General features: G+C 41.4%; 1 protein-coding gene across 1 annotated transcript; it reads left to right on the top strand.

Moving 5' to 3' along the window:
- The first annotated feature begins 954 nt into the window (after positions 1-954).
- Positions 955-5,122, top strand: LOC144530627 (uncharacterized). The gene is made up of 5 exons (XM_078270269.1): positions 955-1,133; positions 1,882-2,044; positions 3,155-3,213; positions 3,651-3,711; positions 3,806-5,122. Exons 1-5 carry the CDS (start codon positions 1,017-1,019, stop codon positions 5,014-5,016), a joined length of 1,611 nt encoding a protein of 536 aa, XP_078126395.1. The 5' UTR covers positions 955-1,016; the 3' UTR covers positions 5,017-5,122.
- Positions 5,123-15,183: the final 10,061 nt, after the last annotated feature.

The following is a 15,183-nucleotide window of genomic DNA, read 5'->3' as shown; positions in this document are numbered from 1 at the left end:
TCTAAACAACAAACAGCAATTCAGACAATTACATTACGGGCCACATGCTAACTAAGTTGTTTTCTCGGTTTGTGAATTAAAGTGAACTTTGTACACAAGATCAATAAGATGTTATGGTTTCAGAGTTGGATTTGATGTTAAAAGGTTCAAAGCATGTCTGGATCCATAGGATGACGGATGTATATTAAAAATTAGTGTTTTTGTGGCAACATGAATTACAGCAGTGCCTCCCCTGCTTATTCTTTAAAAAATGAAGAGGATACCATTCTTGTGGTTCTCTGATGATGGTGTGTTGGCCAAAATGTATTGGCATATTAAATAAAACTTAGACCATTTCTTTTTTTGATTTTTTTGAGTTTTTTTTCTCAATTCACAAAATGTTGCCTACATGTATGGTATCACATGTTAATACGACAAAATCCTTTTTTTCTTTTCAAAAGTCAAATCCTAAAATCGAGTTTGTGGGCAGAGCACAGCTGCTAAAATGGTTTCGTCTTTTCACTAATCTTGGGACTGGACTGGGCTTTAAGCCTAAAGTTACATTCATTAGACAATACAACTTTAGATGAGTGATCCAGAACAATACATTTAGGAAAATAGCGTTATTACATTGTTGAATTCATTAAATTAAATGAGTCCTCACTTATTTGTCTCAAACCTATCTTACCCATGGCTTGTGATGCGCTACTTCAGCACAACAAACACATATTACTGGGACCACTACAAATAAACATTTAATATCCAGGATGAATTCACATTATAGACACTACTGCTGACTATCCCTATAACAATGTGGCCACAATTAAGCACATCGACCAAAGATGGGACCGACAGCAATATAGCCTACTAGGTTTCAACCACTGACTGTATAAAATCAACATTAGCAGCAGGTGCTTTTACTTTGGAAGCCATTGGCCGTTGGACGAGACAACTACGTCACTTCCTCTATCTGCATCAGTGGCTCTAGCAGTCTTTTTGCTAAGCTAGCCGGCTGATAAGTGCAGGAATTCTTAAATATGGCCGATTTAACCACTTTTAAAAGTGAACTCACGCTCATCGTTAACAACCTGGCCAAGGCGGTGGTGACGGAGGTGGACAAAGTCTCTTTGAATGAACAAAGTCCCGTAACCGAGGTAAGCTACCTGCAGCTAACTGTAGCTAACGGCTAACTTTACGTTAACTTCCGGTGTAATGACTGGAGGGGTTTTGAATGATAGAGCCAGGTTAACGGTTATAATATTAAAGAAGAGCTTGGCTCTACACGCATTAGTCCTCTTCCAGTAACACCAAACTCCATTCAAACATCTTTTAAGCACTTACACACTGTTACACAGACATCATAACAAACAATTTAGACTTTAAGGCGTGAAAATGGGTGTTCAACATAGTTTGGTGAATGGCATGCTTTCTCTCAGTATTGATATGTTTTAAGTTGTTTACATGAGATTTTTACGTTAAGATAACGTCTTATAATATATCACGTGTAACTGTAAAAGTTAGTAAAAGTCTCCCTTTTGAAAAAAAAAAAATATATATATATTCTTCAATAGCCTACTGTAGATAAGCAAATGTACACAGTATGATAAACTCTCATTTTGATATCACGGTAGCCTATATAGCTGCAACCCTATACTTTGTATGGATGCTGTGTGTCTTATACCTGCTGCTGTAACACAGAACCCAGTTTGGGATCAGTAAATAAAATTATCTATCCATCCGTTCATCCATCCGTACATACACACTACTGGTAAAAGTCCTTACTTAACTAAAATGATGTAACTAAAAGTATGTAAGTTGTCATCAAAGTGTACTTAAAGTAAAAGTACTTATTGCAGATGGAGTTGGCCTTTTAAGTTTCAGTGAGTATCGTCATTCTTTCAGGACAAACTCAGGGCTCTGGTGGACAGTTTGTGTGTTGAAGCCGTTGATAAAATCCTGAAGATGGTTGAGCTGGCTGCTGGGAAGCAGAACGAGACTCCAGGAGACCTGAAGGATCCGCCTGAGTCTGATGAGAGCAGCCAATGTTTAACGAAGCCGACAGAAGGTGATCTAAGAACACAGAGAGCAGCTTTCATACAGGGAAGCTACAACAATAGGGTTCAGATTAGAGGTCGTCACAGGTCTACTCAGTTCTAGTACTGTACTGAAGTACAAATTTAAGGTACATGTACTGTAACAAAGTCTTTATACTTCTAGTTCACTACATTTATCTGACAGCTTTATTTACTTTACAAAATAAGATTTTTACCCACAAAACATATGAAGAGTTTATAAAATCTGATGTTTTGATCTAAATTAAACTCCCCTGCAGTTTATACAGGTACAGCTGAAACCAATATTCCATTAATTAATTTGTCAGTTGACAGAAAAATTAATGTGAAACTATTTTGATGGTTGAAGTCATTTTTTAATGTTGCATAGACAGCAGGAATAGAGCGGTGAGTTGGTTTGATTTCCCTCGCCACTACCATCCAATATCTTTCACGAAAATCACAACTAATACTTGCAAAATAGAGCACACATTCAGCATACATTTAGCAGAGCTGACGGAGACGCAATCAGGTCTTTGCCTTACAGGGTACATTTTTATACTTTAACTATATTGTCATGATTATACTTAAAAACTTTTACTGAAGGAACATTTAACAAATGCATTTCAGATGCCTACTCGTCATTAAAACAGATCTTTCTGCGAATTACTAATCACTACTTAAAAAAAATAAAACACTAATAATGCCAAATGTCAAATATTTTTAACAAATCTAAATTGATACAGAAATGTAAGATTTAGTAAAATTCTTGTGCTTCCTCTTTGATATTATAATAAGGCGATAACAACATGAATAAGTAGGTTTTTCTTTGGTTCTTTTGAGCTGCTGTAGAACAGGAATTTCCCCAGTGTGGGATTAATAAAGTCTCTTATAACGGTCACAATATACAGAGTAAGAGAAAATAACATATACTGCAGAAGTCACAAATTATTGAATATAAGATACACTGACATTTTCATAAAAAGATGTTTTAAAATGAAAAGAGCTGCAAAGTGTTTGAGATGTGGGATGGGATGTGCAAAATATTGCCTAAAGAATGTGCAATTTTCACCACATGAATGTGTTGTGATTGTTTAAAGCAGGTTGTGTTTCCTGGGTTTCAGGTGGAGCAGGTGGAGGTGAGAGCCCCCCCACAGAGCAGACCTACATCCTGGTTTTCAGGGTCAGTGAGTGTATCCACACTAATGGCGCTTTTCCATTACATGGTACCTGCTCGACTCGCCTCGCCTTTTTTGGTTTTCCATTACGAAAAAAAAGTCCCTGGTACCTGCTAACAGGTACTTTTTTTAGTACCACCTCAGTCGAGGTTCCAAGCGAGCTGAGCCGATACCAAAAGGTGACGTGAGCCTCCACAGAACTGTAAAACAAGCTCAAGTGGCCTGATGTTTATACTTGTGCGCTGGTGTGTGCGTCGAGCCGGCATGTAAGATGACCAGCCACACTGAGGCGGTACTAAAATCTGCAATGGAAAACGGACGCACAGTGTGTCGAGGCGAGGCGAGTCAAGCAGGTACCATGTAATGGAAAAACGCCATAACAGAGTGAGGATCCTAGACGCTCTGAACAAACTGAACACCGGTACTGTTTTGTGTTTTGTAGAGCGCTGCTGTCGACTCCAAGTGTCTGCTGGTGCCACTGCAGAACGCTGCTAATGCTAACGGTGAGTTTATCTGGGACAATAACCAGTCCTACACTTGGAATCAGGAAGATGATTCCAACGATAACTGCTTATTACAAAGTTTCTTTGGTCGCAGGTGAAAATCAAACCGCCTCCATGGACGCGAGCGGTGAAGCCACGACTCCGCACAGTGAGCACTCCACCTCCTCCCCTCCCACGCAGGCTGATGTCCCCGACCACGAGTACGCTCGGCCCTCTTCGCCGCCGCCCCGCGCCATCTCATCAGCGGAGGGCGGAGTCAGCGCAGCAGGCAGCAGGACACCGCGCCGCAGGAGCAGGCTGACCAAAAAACTCAACACGTCTCAGACTGAGACAGCAGAAAGTTACTACCAGTGTTCGCGGTGTGAGATGCTGTTTCCAAACACAGAGCGACTCTCTGACCACGAGAGGAAGTCTCACCCGGCGTGCTCGGTTTGCGGAACAGAGTTTACCAGCCACCTGAAACTGCGCGAACATGTGACGAAAGAGCACGGGCTGCTGCCGTACTCTTGCGACTACTGCCCCAAGAGGTTCAACCACAAAGCTCACCGCAACCTGCACGTGAAGGCGAGGCACACCGGAGAGAAAACCTGCCACTGCGACGTCTGCGGCAAAGGTTACTCCTGCATCAGCATGATGAAAACGCACAGGATGACCCACTTCGAGAAGATGTTCATCTGCGACGTCTGCGGGAAGAGCTTCTACCACGCCGGCCACCTGACGCGCCACAAAGTGGTGCACCAGGAGGAACGGCCGTACCAGTGCTCCACCTGCGGTAAGGGCTTCAACCAGGCCGCCAACCTGCACACCCACCAGGCGATCCACACCGGAGAGCGGCAGCTCTGCTCCATCTGCGGCAAGAGCTTCCGCTTCCTGAAGAACCACGTCATCAGCAAACACTCAAACGATCTCCCTGCCGACGAGCTGCCGGCCAGAGACGCCATCATCACCTGCGAGGTGTGCGGGAAGACGTTCCCCCACATGTCATATTTAAAAATTCACCAGAGGCGGCACACGGGAGAGAAACCGTTCCCCTGCGACATCTGCGGGAAGACTTACTCTATGAAGCAGCAGCTGAGGGACCACAGGTACACCCACACCGGGGAGAAGCCCTACAGGTGTACCCTCTGCTCCAAAACCTTCCACCTGGCCACCAGCTTCATGAGGCACCGCAGCATCCACACCGGAGAGACGCCGTACAGCTGCCTCGACTGCGGCAAACACTTCCGGCTGCTCACCTTCCTGAAGGCTCACCTGCAGACCAAAGCTCACCTGAAGCAGACACAGACTGTCACCTCTGACCTCTGACCTCAGATCAGAGCTCACAGTTACACTACATGGTCAAAAGTATGTGAACAGCTCAACATTCCTTCTATATGTGAGATGTGGCATTAAAGCGCAAGTATTTTTTTTAGGTTGTCATATAATTGTGTTGCTTCCCGGTAGTGTTCCTTATGTATTCACAACCACACCATTTAAACCTTGCCTTGTTCAAAGTGCCTCTTGAAACGTGTTATTTTGTTCTGCTTATTAGTCGAAGGATGTTGACTTGCCTCGGGCATCAAGTCATGCTGCAGTAGGAAAAAAAAGAAATGAAGAGAGTCACACTGTCTGTGCTCAAATTTACTTAACCTACAATTTAGCAAACAAGAAGATGGGAAAGACGTTGCACTGTGATTTCACAGGTACCGTCAAGGAAAAACACCATTGAAATGTCAAACAATCTGTGTCTGCACTGGTTGTAAAACTCCGCTATCGGTCGGCCCATGGGCACCACAACACTTCAGTAATGGGTTTGTTTAACACTGAGCCACAGTGATGATCTGATGGAGAGAGACACTGCAGTCAGTGCTCCTGTGATCCTCTCACAGTGGTCAACAGACAGATAAAGCAAACAGACAGCTCAATAAGCAAAACAACGAGAGTTCAGTTTCCCTCAGCAGAGCGAGAAGGTACAGGATGAAAGACCAAACACACACAATCAAAGAGAAAAAGGAGTCTCTTCATATCAGGAAACGCCTCCAGAAACACTCCATCTAGTTATGCTTTAAGAGTGTGTGTGTGTGTGTGTGTGTGTGTGTGTGTGTGTGTGTGTGCGCCTTCAGCCCCACAGGTCTCATTCTACACACATTTCTTCCCTCTTTGCGTGCCCTCTTGACTCCTTTCCTCTAACTCAGTTTTCATCTATTTTGTAGCTTTTTGCAGGGTATGTGGAAATATTTCAAAGTCACCGGCGACAATGTCAAACGTTTCTTCACATCACAGCCCCTGAGAACACCGAGTTATTTTACAACGTTGCACTAAATACTACATAACTCTTTTATAAAATATAATTTAAAATACTTAAATATCCACACAAATATGATTGAAGTTTCTACAGGTATTAAACAATCCAGATGAGGGGTCATATTACACTACTGCAGCTAGATAGATAGATAGATATAGTCATCTTTATTTACAGATTCAAGGTCCCGATAGAAAAGTACACATATTACAAGAATAATGTTGCTAAATAACCATAACAGAAAAAGATCAGATAAGATTTCCAAAAGTAAGGTTAAAAAAAAAAAAAAAATCTACTAAGCATTTAACTTTGGAGCACAGTGATTCATTCAGAGATCATTTGAATAGTCTGCCACACTTTATAGATCAAAAATATATTTCAAATCAGGAGAGACTTTGTTGCAAATATGCAATGGTTTATTTGTACATATGCATAATATGAAATGTACGGTCTTTGGCGATTAGACTCCATCCTTATAAAAATAATTTTAAAAAGGGGTAGAGAAGCCAAGGCACATCCCCCCCAATGAAGTCTAGACACTGGTGGTGGTGGTGAAGGAGCCGAAGACCGGACCGAAGGAGCCGACGGGAGCGGTCTGCCGGAGGAGGACCCAGGGTGCCGTGGGTGACAGTGACTGGAGGAGGAAGGGGAGGAGGAGGGTTGCACGCTTTGCCTGAAATGACAACTGGCAGCAGAGAGAAGAACAGCATTAAAGCAGGAATGCCATGCTGTGATTGGCTCGTGAAATTCATGGCCAATTCTGGTTGGTTTAACTGAAAAGTGAACGCCTCGAAACAGCTGATCAGTTTTAGGAAGAGAGAGAGGTGGATGAAGTTTAGAAGTCTTCCTGAAAGAACTTACGCTGCGCTTCATTAGAAAAGGTTTTAAAAAGTAACTGGAGAGGTTAAAGCACCAACCAATGTTTTGATGAGCGGGTCACTGTTTGTAGCTTAATATTTTTCTGCTTTTTCTTTGCTAGACTGGATACACACAAATGTGTTTGGGTGACAAACATTGATCAAACAACACAGGTTTGTTTGCAAGAAAACTCCACAGGGAACCTTTAACCTTTAACGCTGCTCTGTTGAAACTACGTTCATTTTCAGGTGGGATACTGAAATACATGTCAGTAAGTTAAGGTAAGCAAGAAATGGAAAGTTTAAACATCAAGGAGACAAATGAGAGGTGAGATTAAACAAAAAAACACGAAATAAATGCAGTACCAAAATGGAATTCCACGAATCGATGACTTTTTTTTAAATGCTTTTTTCATAAATCCATGTATAATTGCTTTTAAGGTGTATCAGTTTGTGAATTGATTATAATTAAAACAGTGTAAATGATTCCAGTGGCACACTCTAGACTCTGAAAATGATGTGAAACACTGTGTCAAACCGGTACAGACAGGTGGCTCTCTGCGTGTTGATACATTTTTCGGTACATTCAATCTGGCTGTTTACTCTAATGACTGGACTTCTTGTTCTACTGCGTTCCCTCCGTGACTCTTTGATGGAGCCTTGGATTCTTCTGTTCACTTGCAGCTATTTTACCTGGCTATTCATCAGTGTCCAACATTCAGGAAAACTTTTCTGAATGGCTGCCAACATCGCACCATCTGTCTGCACCTGTCCAGTGCTGGAGGTGCAGCATGAGATATTGATATGTGGTGCTCCAGCTCCACCTGTAAGAAAAGGAGAGAAGGGAAAAAGGTGCAGATTAATAACAGCACATTATAATAGAAACGTGTGCTGCACCATGAATTAGGCCCCCATCCACTGAGATAATCAGACATAATATGTCACCTTGATCTCCGCTGGTGTCGTCTCCCATCGAGTCATTCGGTGCCATTTTAAATGTGAGAAATGTTCCGTGAAACTTGAGCTCTGAGCGAAGCCTGATGTATGGATCAATAAACAAACACATGATTCTAGAAAAAGACAGAATGTTCCTTGATATGTGTTTGAGAACAGCTGTTGGAAGCCACAGAAGTTTGTGCCCTGCTGAGCATCTGCCTTTGCAAATTGATTACCCAGGGGGAGGCCTCTGCTCCCCCCCCCCTCCCCTTCAAGACACACTAACCACAGCTGCTGCTTTGATTAAAAGTTAAATGCAAGTCCGCCGTTTCCCCCACACACAGGTCCAACTCTGAACTGGGACCAACGTAATATGGGGAGTCAAGTCAAGTAACACCTATTTTGTTGATATAGCCCAATAGCACAAATTTGCCTTGGGGGCTTGGCAATCTGTAGCCTACAAAACCCTCTGTCCTTTTTGATCCGCGTATCGGATAAGAAATCCCCCCCACCCCCAAAAGAATCACTTTAACTGGGAAACAATGGACGAAACCTCAGGAAGAACAACACAGAAGGGATCCATCTCCCAGGAAGGACAGGCGTGCAATAGATGCCATGTGTACAGAATAGACCAACATAATAAAATTACAATTCAGACAATCCATAGTACAAAAATGGTGCATAGAATGTGAACACATATGAAAAAGATGGAATCAGAATGTCTAGCAGCTTCCAGGTGTTGCCAAACAGCTAGAGCAGACTGAGCAACACAACCTCCTCTCCACCATGTAAACTGGAAAGAGAAGCTACACAAACACACAAGCTAAACTGAAGCACATAGCACTTACACTAAGGAGGATTAAACAAACACGGAGAGAGACCAGAGGAGAGGCTGAATCTCCAGGAAGACAGAGATCCAGATCCAACATATGGAATGTGTCACCGACGCATTATTATGGAACCCATGCAACTTTGAGGCAAGGCTCCGCCTTCCTACGTACTTCCGCTTAATTTTCATTTTCCTTCAGTATATTCTGTCTGGGTTTGCGGTATATTCTTGGGTTTTCTCCGAACAAATCTTTGGCGGTCCAATCAGCGAACAGAGCGAGTGGCTGAGAACGGTGACGTTGAGGTCTTGACGTGCGCTAGTTTGAGTTATAGTTCCATTGATTTTCCAGCTCATTCCGTTAGTGGTGAAGGAGTTAGCTAACGCTAACGATGCTAAGCCGATAGTTGTCTCCCCTCCCCCCCCCTCGACCAAACGTTAGCGATTGGTTATGGCAGATCCAATAGTTTTAAACTTCAAGGAAGTACCCGCCTTCAAGGAAGTTAACACTTGTCAATGGAAAGTGGCCAGACTCTGTACAAATGAAATCTACAAGAGTCTGGTAGGACCAGGCTACCCTTCAATAGCATTCACACACACAGGCCAGGCATCCATGCTTACGCAAGGTAATGTAATCCGATTTGTTCAGGTCCTATCCCCTGATCAATCGGCTATCCTAACCTTAACCACTTGACGTCAGTGCCAAACCCCAACCAATTGAGCTGCTGCGTAGGGCGGGACTTGCCTAGAAGTTACGTGGGATCTATAATACGTCACCGACAGCCGGGAGGGAGGGAGGGAGGGGGGGGGAGAGAGAGAGAGAGAGAGATCGATCCCAGGACAGCACAGAGAGAAGAAGGGAGAAAGGCAGAGAGACAGAGGCACACAGCAGTGCTTGTGGGACACAAACAACAGAGGGTTATTTGGCTATCAGAAAGTTATTATTAGGGCCCATGCAGCGACAGCGGCGAAGGCCCTATTGAAACTGAAGGAATTCTTTTTCTTCTTTTGTTCTGGAAATGAATCGCCTTTTTTGGGGACCTTATCATACTCACAAACTCACCAAACTTTGCACACGCTTCAGGCCTGGTGAAACATTTGATATTTTAAGGATTTCGTAGATATACGTGAAAAAATGTCTCGCTAGCGCCCCCTACAAAACTTTTAAAAATTGAGCCCCTGCAGTACATTTCACGTAGACTCATGAAATCTGGTATACATATGTATCATATCAAGATGTACAAAAAATCTCATTGAGTAATACCCTAAACCCAACAGGAAATCCACCATTTTGAATTGAAAGTTCGAAATTAGTGTGTTTTTTGCCATTTCCACATGTCGTACTTTAACGAACTCCTCCTAGAGATTTCATCAATATGAATGTTAATTAACCGTTCACACAATACAGTAACATGAGCTATTTAAATTAGCTGGATACATGGTTGAACGTAATTTGCTCTTACCAGTGTATCGCCGTGTGTACTTCGTCCACAGCAATCCCCACCAATCGGTCTCAAAACGTCCCAGTTAGAGAGTAAATATCGTAAACATATTCCTTGTAAATCTTAACAGTCATTCCCCAAAAAATACAAGCAGATCCATCCTGGAAATGTACTTCCCCAGTTTCAGACTAAAGGAGCTCAGACAGGTAGGAAGGGACACGCCCATTTACAATTTTGTAATGTCATCCTTAGATAAGATAAAATAAGATATACTTTATTAATCCCATACTGGGGAAATTCCTGTGCTACAGCAGCTCAAAATAAAATAAATTAAAAAACAGAATAACACAAATACACATTAAGTAGACATTAGCACCTCAAAGTCTGGTCTGACATGGATAGAAGCCATTAAAGAGCAGCTAAAACTGGAGGACAGAGGCAAAGGGGTCAGTGTAAAAAATCCAGGATGAGACACAATGATTGCAAATTATTGACAACTGATCAGGTTGGACTGAGTCTGTTGAAGCCAGAGAAGAGGATGGTAAAATCACACAGTGTGTGTACAGCTTTTATGACTGGAATCAGGACTTTTGACTTGTTGACAGAGAAATAATTTTAAGAAACTGGAAAAAAAGGCTTTTTTACTCAGCAGCATGGCACATGTCAGAGGTATTTGTTAAATTAATGCACACAAATTCATATTTTGTAGTATTAATTTGTGCAGGCTGTGAGGCTAGCCTGCAGCTGGAAGGCCATGTGGTTATTAGAGCTGTCAATCCTCCTCTATAATACCATTCAAATTCCATTTGATATTATTTTTAATATTCAAATATTCAAATTTTTAATGCTCAATTGCAGCCTGTTAAATAATATGTACTACACTACTCAGGCTTAAGCAATGCCAATGCCACTACAAGCATGTGGTACTTCTAACATTAGCCTGGCCTTGAGGGGACCTGCAAGCAACTTTGTTTATATTCATTTTCCACCACGAGCACACAGCGACAAAAACAAATTAACAGAGAACTGAATGAAACATTATATAACAAGTGTAGTGAAGTGGCATTGTTGTAAAGGCTAACAGTGCTTGGTTAGCACAATGACATGTTAGAACGCACAGCCGAAACGATTTGTCATAAACAAGGTAAGTAACAAACAATGCTACCTGCATTAAAAACCAAGCCAAACAGTGCTCTCACTACTATTTTAGTGATTTATAAGCAACCTGTTTCTTGCAGATTGTCACGTTACAGAGAATACAGCTATTAGAAGGTAATATATGAAGTCGAAGCTAACTGACAGCTGTAGGGCAGCTAACAAACTTTAGCTTTCTCCATGAAGCTCCCAACTAAGCTAATGTTACTATACCTTGCGATGCAGTTAGGAAACAAGAACGAGCTAACTAATGTTAACAAACACTTTGGCTCAGTGCATGTCGATATTAAAGTCATGTTAAAACTATTTCCCGTCGTCCTTACGATTTCCAGCCGCAGCCTGTCACTCCCCCTTGCACCAACGTTACTCGGTACGCAACATTAGCTCTGTAATGTTGTACTAACGTTACTCGGTACGTAACGTTAGCTTAGACCTCACAATGCATTGTGTTTCTCACTCCCGCTAAGTTATTGTTCATAAGACGTGACATGAGTGACACATGCGGGTAGGCCAAAGCAATAAGAGGGAGATTAGCTGATGTTAGCCAACAGATTTATAAAAAAATAGTTTGAACAGTAATTTTGGCATTCGAACAGTATTGATTTGAATTATATTCGACTTTCGGTATTCGTTCCAACAGTCCTAGTGGTTATAACCTGCAATATTATTTTACTTTATGGTCTCTAATTTGAGTGCAAAAATTAGTAATTCAATAACACAAATTAAGCAATTTTGAGTGCCAAAAATAAGTTCTTTCAATCAATGCGACAAATTAATTGAAGAGCACAAAAGCATCTGTTCTAGACATGTTATTTTGGTGCAAATAATTCCTACCAGACATGACTTAATACTACACATTATTTACTCAACCTCTTTTTCACTGCCCCCTGAGCATTTCAGGAGCTGAAGTTTGCTGCACTCAGTTAAGGAAGAAAGAAGTTAAACATCTCAGAGAGGGAAATTGGTCTCCGGTTTATCCTGCCCTGCACCAAATTACATCCATGGACCAAAGAGAGAAACCTCAGCGTGTGCTCCTTCTTCCAATAGCTAATTAACTCTGGCACTTTGAACAGACTTGACCTTTGAGTCCTTTCTGACATTTCTGGAACCAAACATCGATTTCAGTTATCACAGCGACTCCAGTTTTTCTTCAGCCTAATGAGCAGTGCCATGCCAAGTTTTTTCTGGTCTGATCTGAGTTGGGTTTGGGCAAAAGTAACAGAAGAATGCCCCTTTTGCCGCTAACCCTTAGAGTCCTGTTGCGAGAGGGTAACCCTGTCTTCTAAAAATGAATTAGAACAATTTCTGTTTCCTTTAATATTTAACCCAAACCACCATATTTCCCAAACCTTAATTAAGTGTCTTAGACCTAGAAACATACAGGACTGGCAAGCCTGGCATTCCAACCCTCTCTCCTAAAAATTACATTCCCATACAACTAAACTGCATTTTAAATTAGGTTTTGAGAGAACGTTTGTTTTTGACGTATCACAAAAACGTTTCTAATCAAAGTCCTTGTAGGGAAGAGGATGTGGTGGATGGATATATCGACGAGTCAAACAAACACGTGACTTAAGACCAAGAGACCACTGTTCATGTCCTTTGTAAACCAAAAGTCAACGTTGACTTAATAAAAGTTATGTACGCAAGTTAATTTACGTAGCATACGTACCAAGTAGTTTTTTTGCCTAAAGTTAACCAAGTAGTTTTGTTTCAATTCGCAACTTTAACCATGTGTTTAAAACTGGTACGAGGATGTGTTACAATAAAATATAATCTAGGAGAAAAAACGCTTCCCTTGAAAGGCAATTGACAATGCAGTTAAGTTGTATGTAAACGTAATTGGGAGACAGGGTTGGGTATCCGGTGTCAAAGTCCTGAGCGTTGTATGTCCAACCTTCCCCTCCAACCCTCTCTCTTCTGTATACAACATACAGTACTGAAAGGATCAATCAACCTGGACTTGTAAAAACAGTCAGTGAAGATTTACATTTCCATTTCCTCCAAACCATAACGGCAAAGCCAATTACTAGTATATAAACAATTTTTAGGAGACAGGAATGGCAGCAGTTGAGCAAACAACTCCTGACAAATCTTCCTAAACTGCTTTGACTTCCTCAAGCCATTAACATTACAATGAGTCAACACGTTAAGCCTTCTGTTAGGCCTTGTGTTAATTCAAATGAGAACATAAATTCTCCCCTAAGTCTGGTCTTACACTTCTGTAGATTGGAAACCAACACTAAATTAATCAGTTCATGCTCCATGTCTAATTATGATGATGAATAAATATTGATACGACCCCGAATTACATTATCAATGCATCACAGTGGAGACTTTATTAGATATGAAAAGCTACTAAATGACTATGTTCTCTAGCCTATGTGAGAAGTGATGGTGCAATCAGAGGTGGAGGAGGTTTAAGATGCTTTATGTCGGAGAAAACAGATGAACGTGGAAGGATTTGTGTTTTCAAATACAAGACAGGGTTCATTGTTTACAGACATTACATGCACTTGATTTAACACAGGAACAGGGACATAACCAGCCCCCCAATCCTAGAGTTGGCTAGAGTGCTGTCAATCTGACAACTGTGATTTTGATTGGATCAGAGCACTTTCACTTGGCTCCTGTTCTGCTAATCTTCCCAGCCGTGGTCACATGACCAATTAATGTTTCCATGACGACTATCCAAAATTCTGATACCATGGAACCAGCACTGGAATCGTTTTTTGAAACAAGTGGCAGACTGAGCCTATAGAAAATGTGTATTGTATTTAGATATACAATTTCTTTAAAATGAAAACAAGTGAATATTATGTTTTATTTAGCAGAATTACATTGTGTCCAATATTTCATATATTTCTAAGCAGATTTTCTATGTTGTATTCTGACAAAATGTCCCCCCTGTGCCAGCCCACTTAAAAAATCCTGGAATCACCCCTGGACACAACTTTATGTGAGGGTTTGAGCATATGTCATGTAGAGAGAGTAGGTTGCAGATGAGCACAATCGAGAGAACAAGAAGCCTTTTTGTAATACCAGGAGTAAATGCAAAGGCCCCACGATCAGATCCATTATCCAGATACAGAGCACAGGTTTGTAACCAGATATAAACGGGGTCATGGTGGAAATTATCCACAAAAGTTCAGTGCAAAAGGCACAGAGCTATTGTGATTCCCAATGAGAAGCTTGAATACATATTCTTTGTTTTTCTTAAATTCTTTATTTCATTCACGTAATGTTCAAGAATGCTCAGATCCAGACAGTTTACTGCATGAATGACAACGTACAGTATATTTAGTTACAAAATATAGACATGCATGCTAATAGATGGGCATCAGAGAAGTAGATGATGCTGCAGAAGTGATCAGAGAAAATTATATATAATGTTTTCATACTTTGCCATCCCCCCCAACTGAAACTGGATCGCCATTGGAATACATTTTAATCAAAAAGGTAACTACACCCATATAGGGGTTTGATATTGAAAACACAGATTGTGTGGAGTATTCCTTTAAGTTGAGGTTTAACGAGCAAGTTATTGCAGTCATACAAAGCGGAACGTCCAAATGATTTCATATACTCCCATCATGTCACACTAAAGTAGCAAACGTGAAACTGCTCGTTTGTGCAGCACTTCATAAATCATGTCACTCAAGTGTATTTATGTCACCTACTTTGTCAAAAATAGACTGCCTGTCCCGTATGTAACAATGATGCCAGCATGACATGAATTATTACGTTCAGTGAGTTGAGAAAGGATGGTGTAGGAGGCTCGACTTCACTCCTCAGACAAGATGGACCGACAAATAACATAACATCGATCCAGTGTAATTACTGGAATGAACGATTCGGCGCAAAGATGCTGAAGCCAGAGGAGGGAGAGGAAGAGGATGGCAAGCGAGCAGAGGAGGTGTAGACATAACATCTTTGGTGTTGGCTAATATAAATGTGACTTTCACTCTTACACCT

Source organism: Sander vitreus, chromosome 15 (genome assembly GCF_031162955.1).
Source record: "Sander vitreus isolate 19-12246 chromosome 15, sanVit1, whole genome shotgun sequence".
Classification (NCBI taxonomy): domain Eukaryota; kingdom Metazoa; phylum Chordata; class Actinopteri; order Perciformes; family Percidae; genus Sander; species Sander vitreus.
The sequence above is the reverse complement of the archived record's forward strand: the minus strand, read 5'-3'. Positions and strand labels throughout refer to the sequence as shown.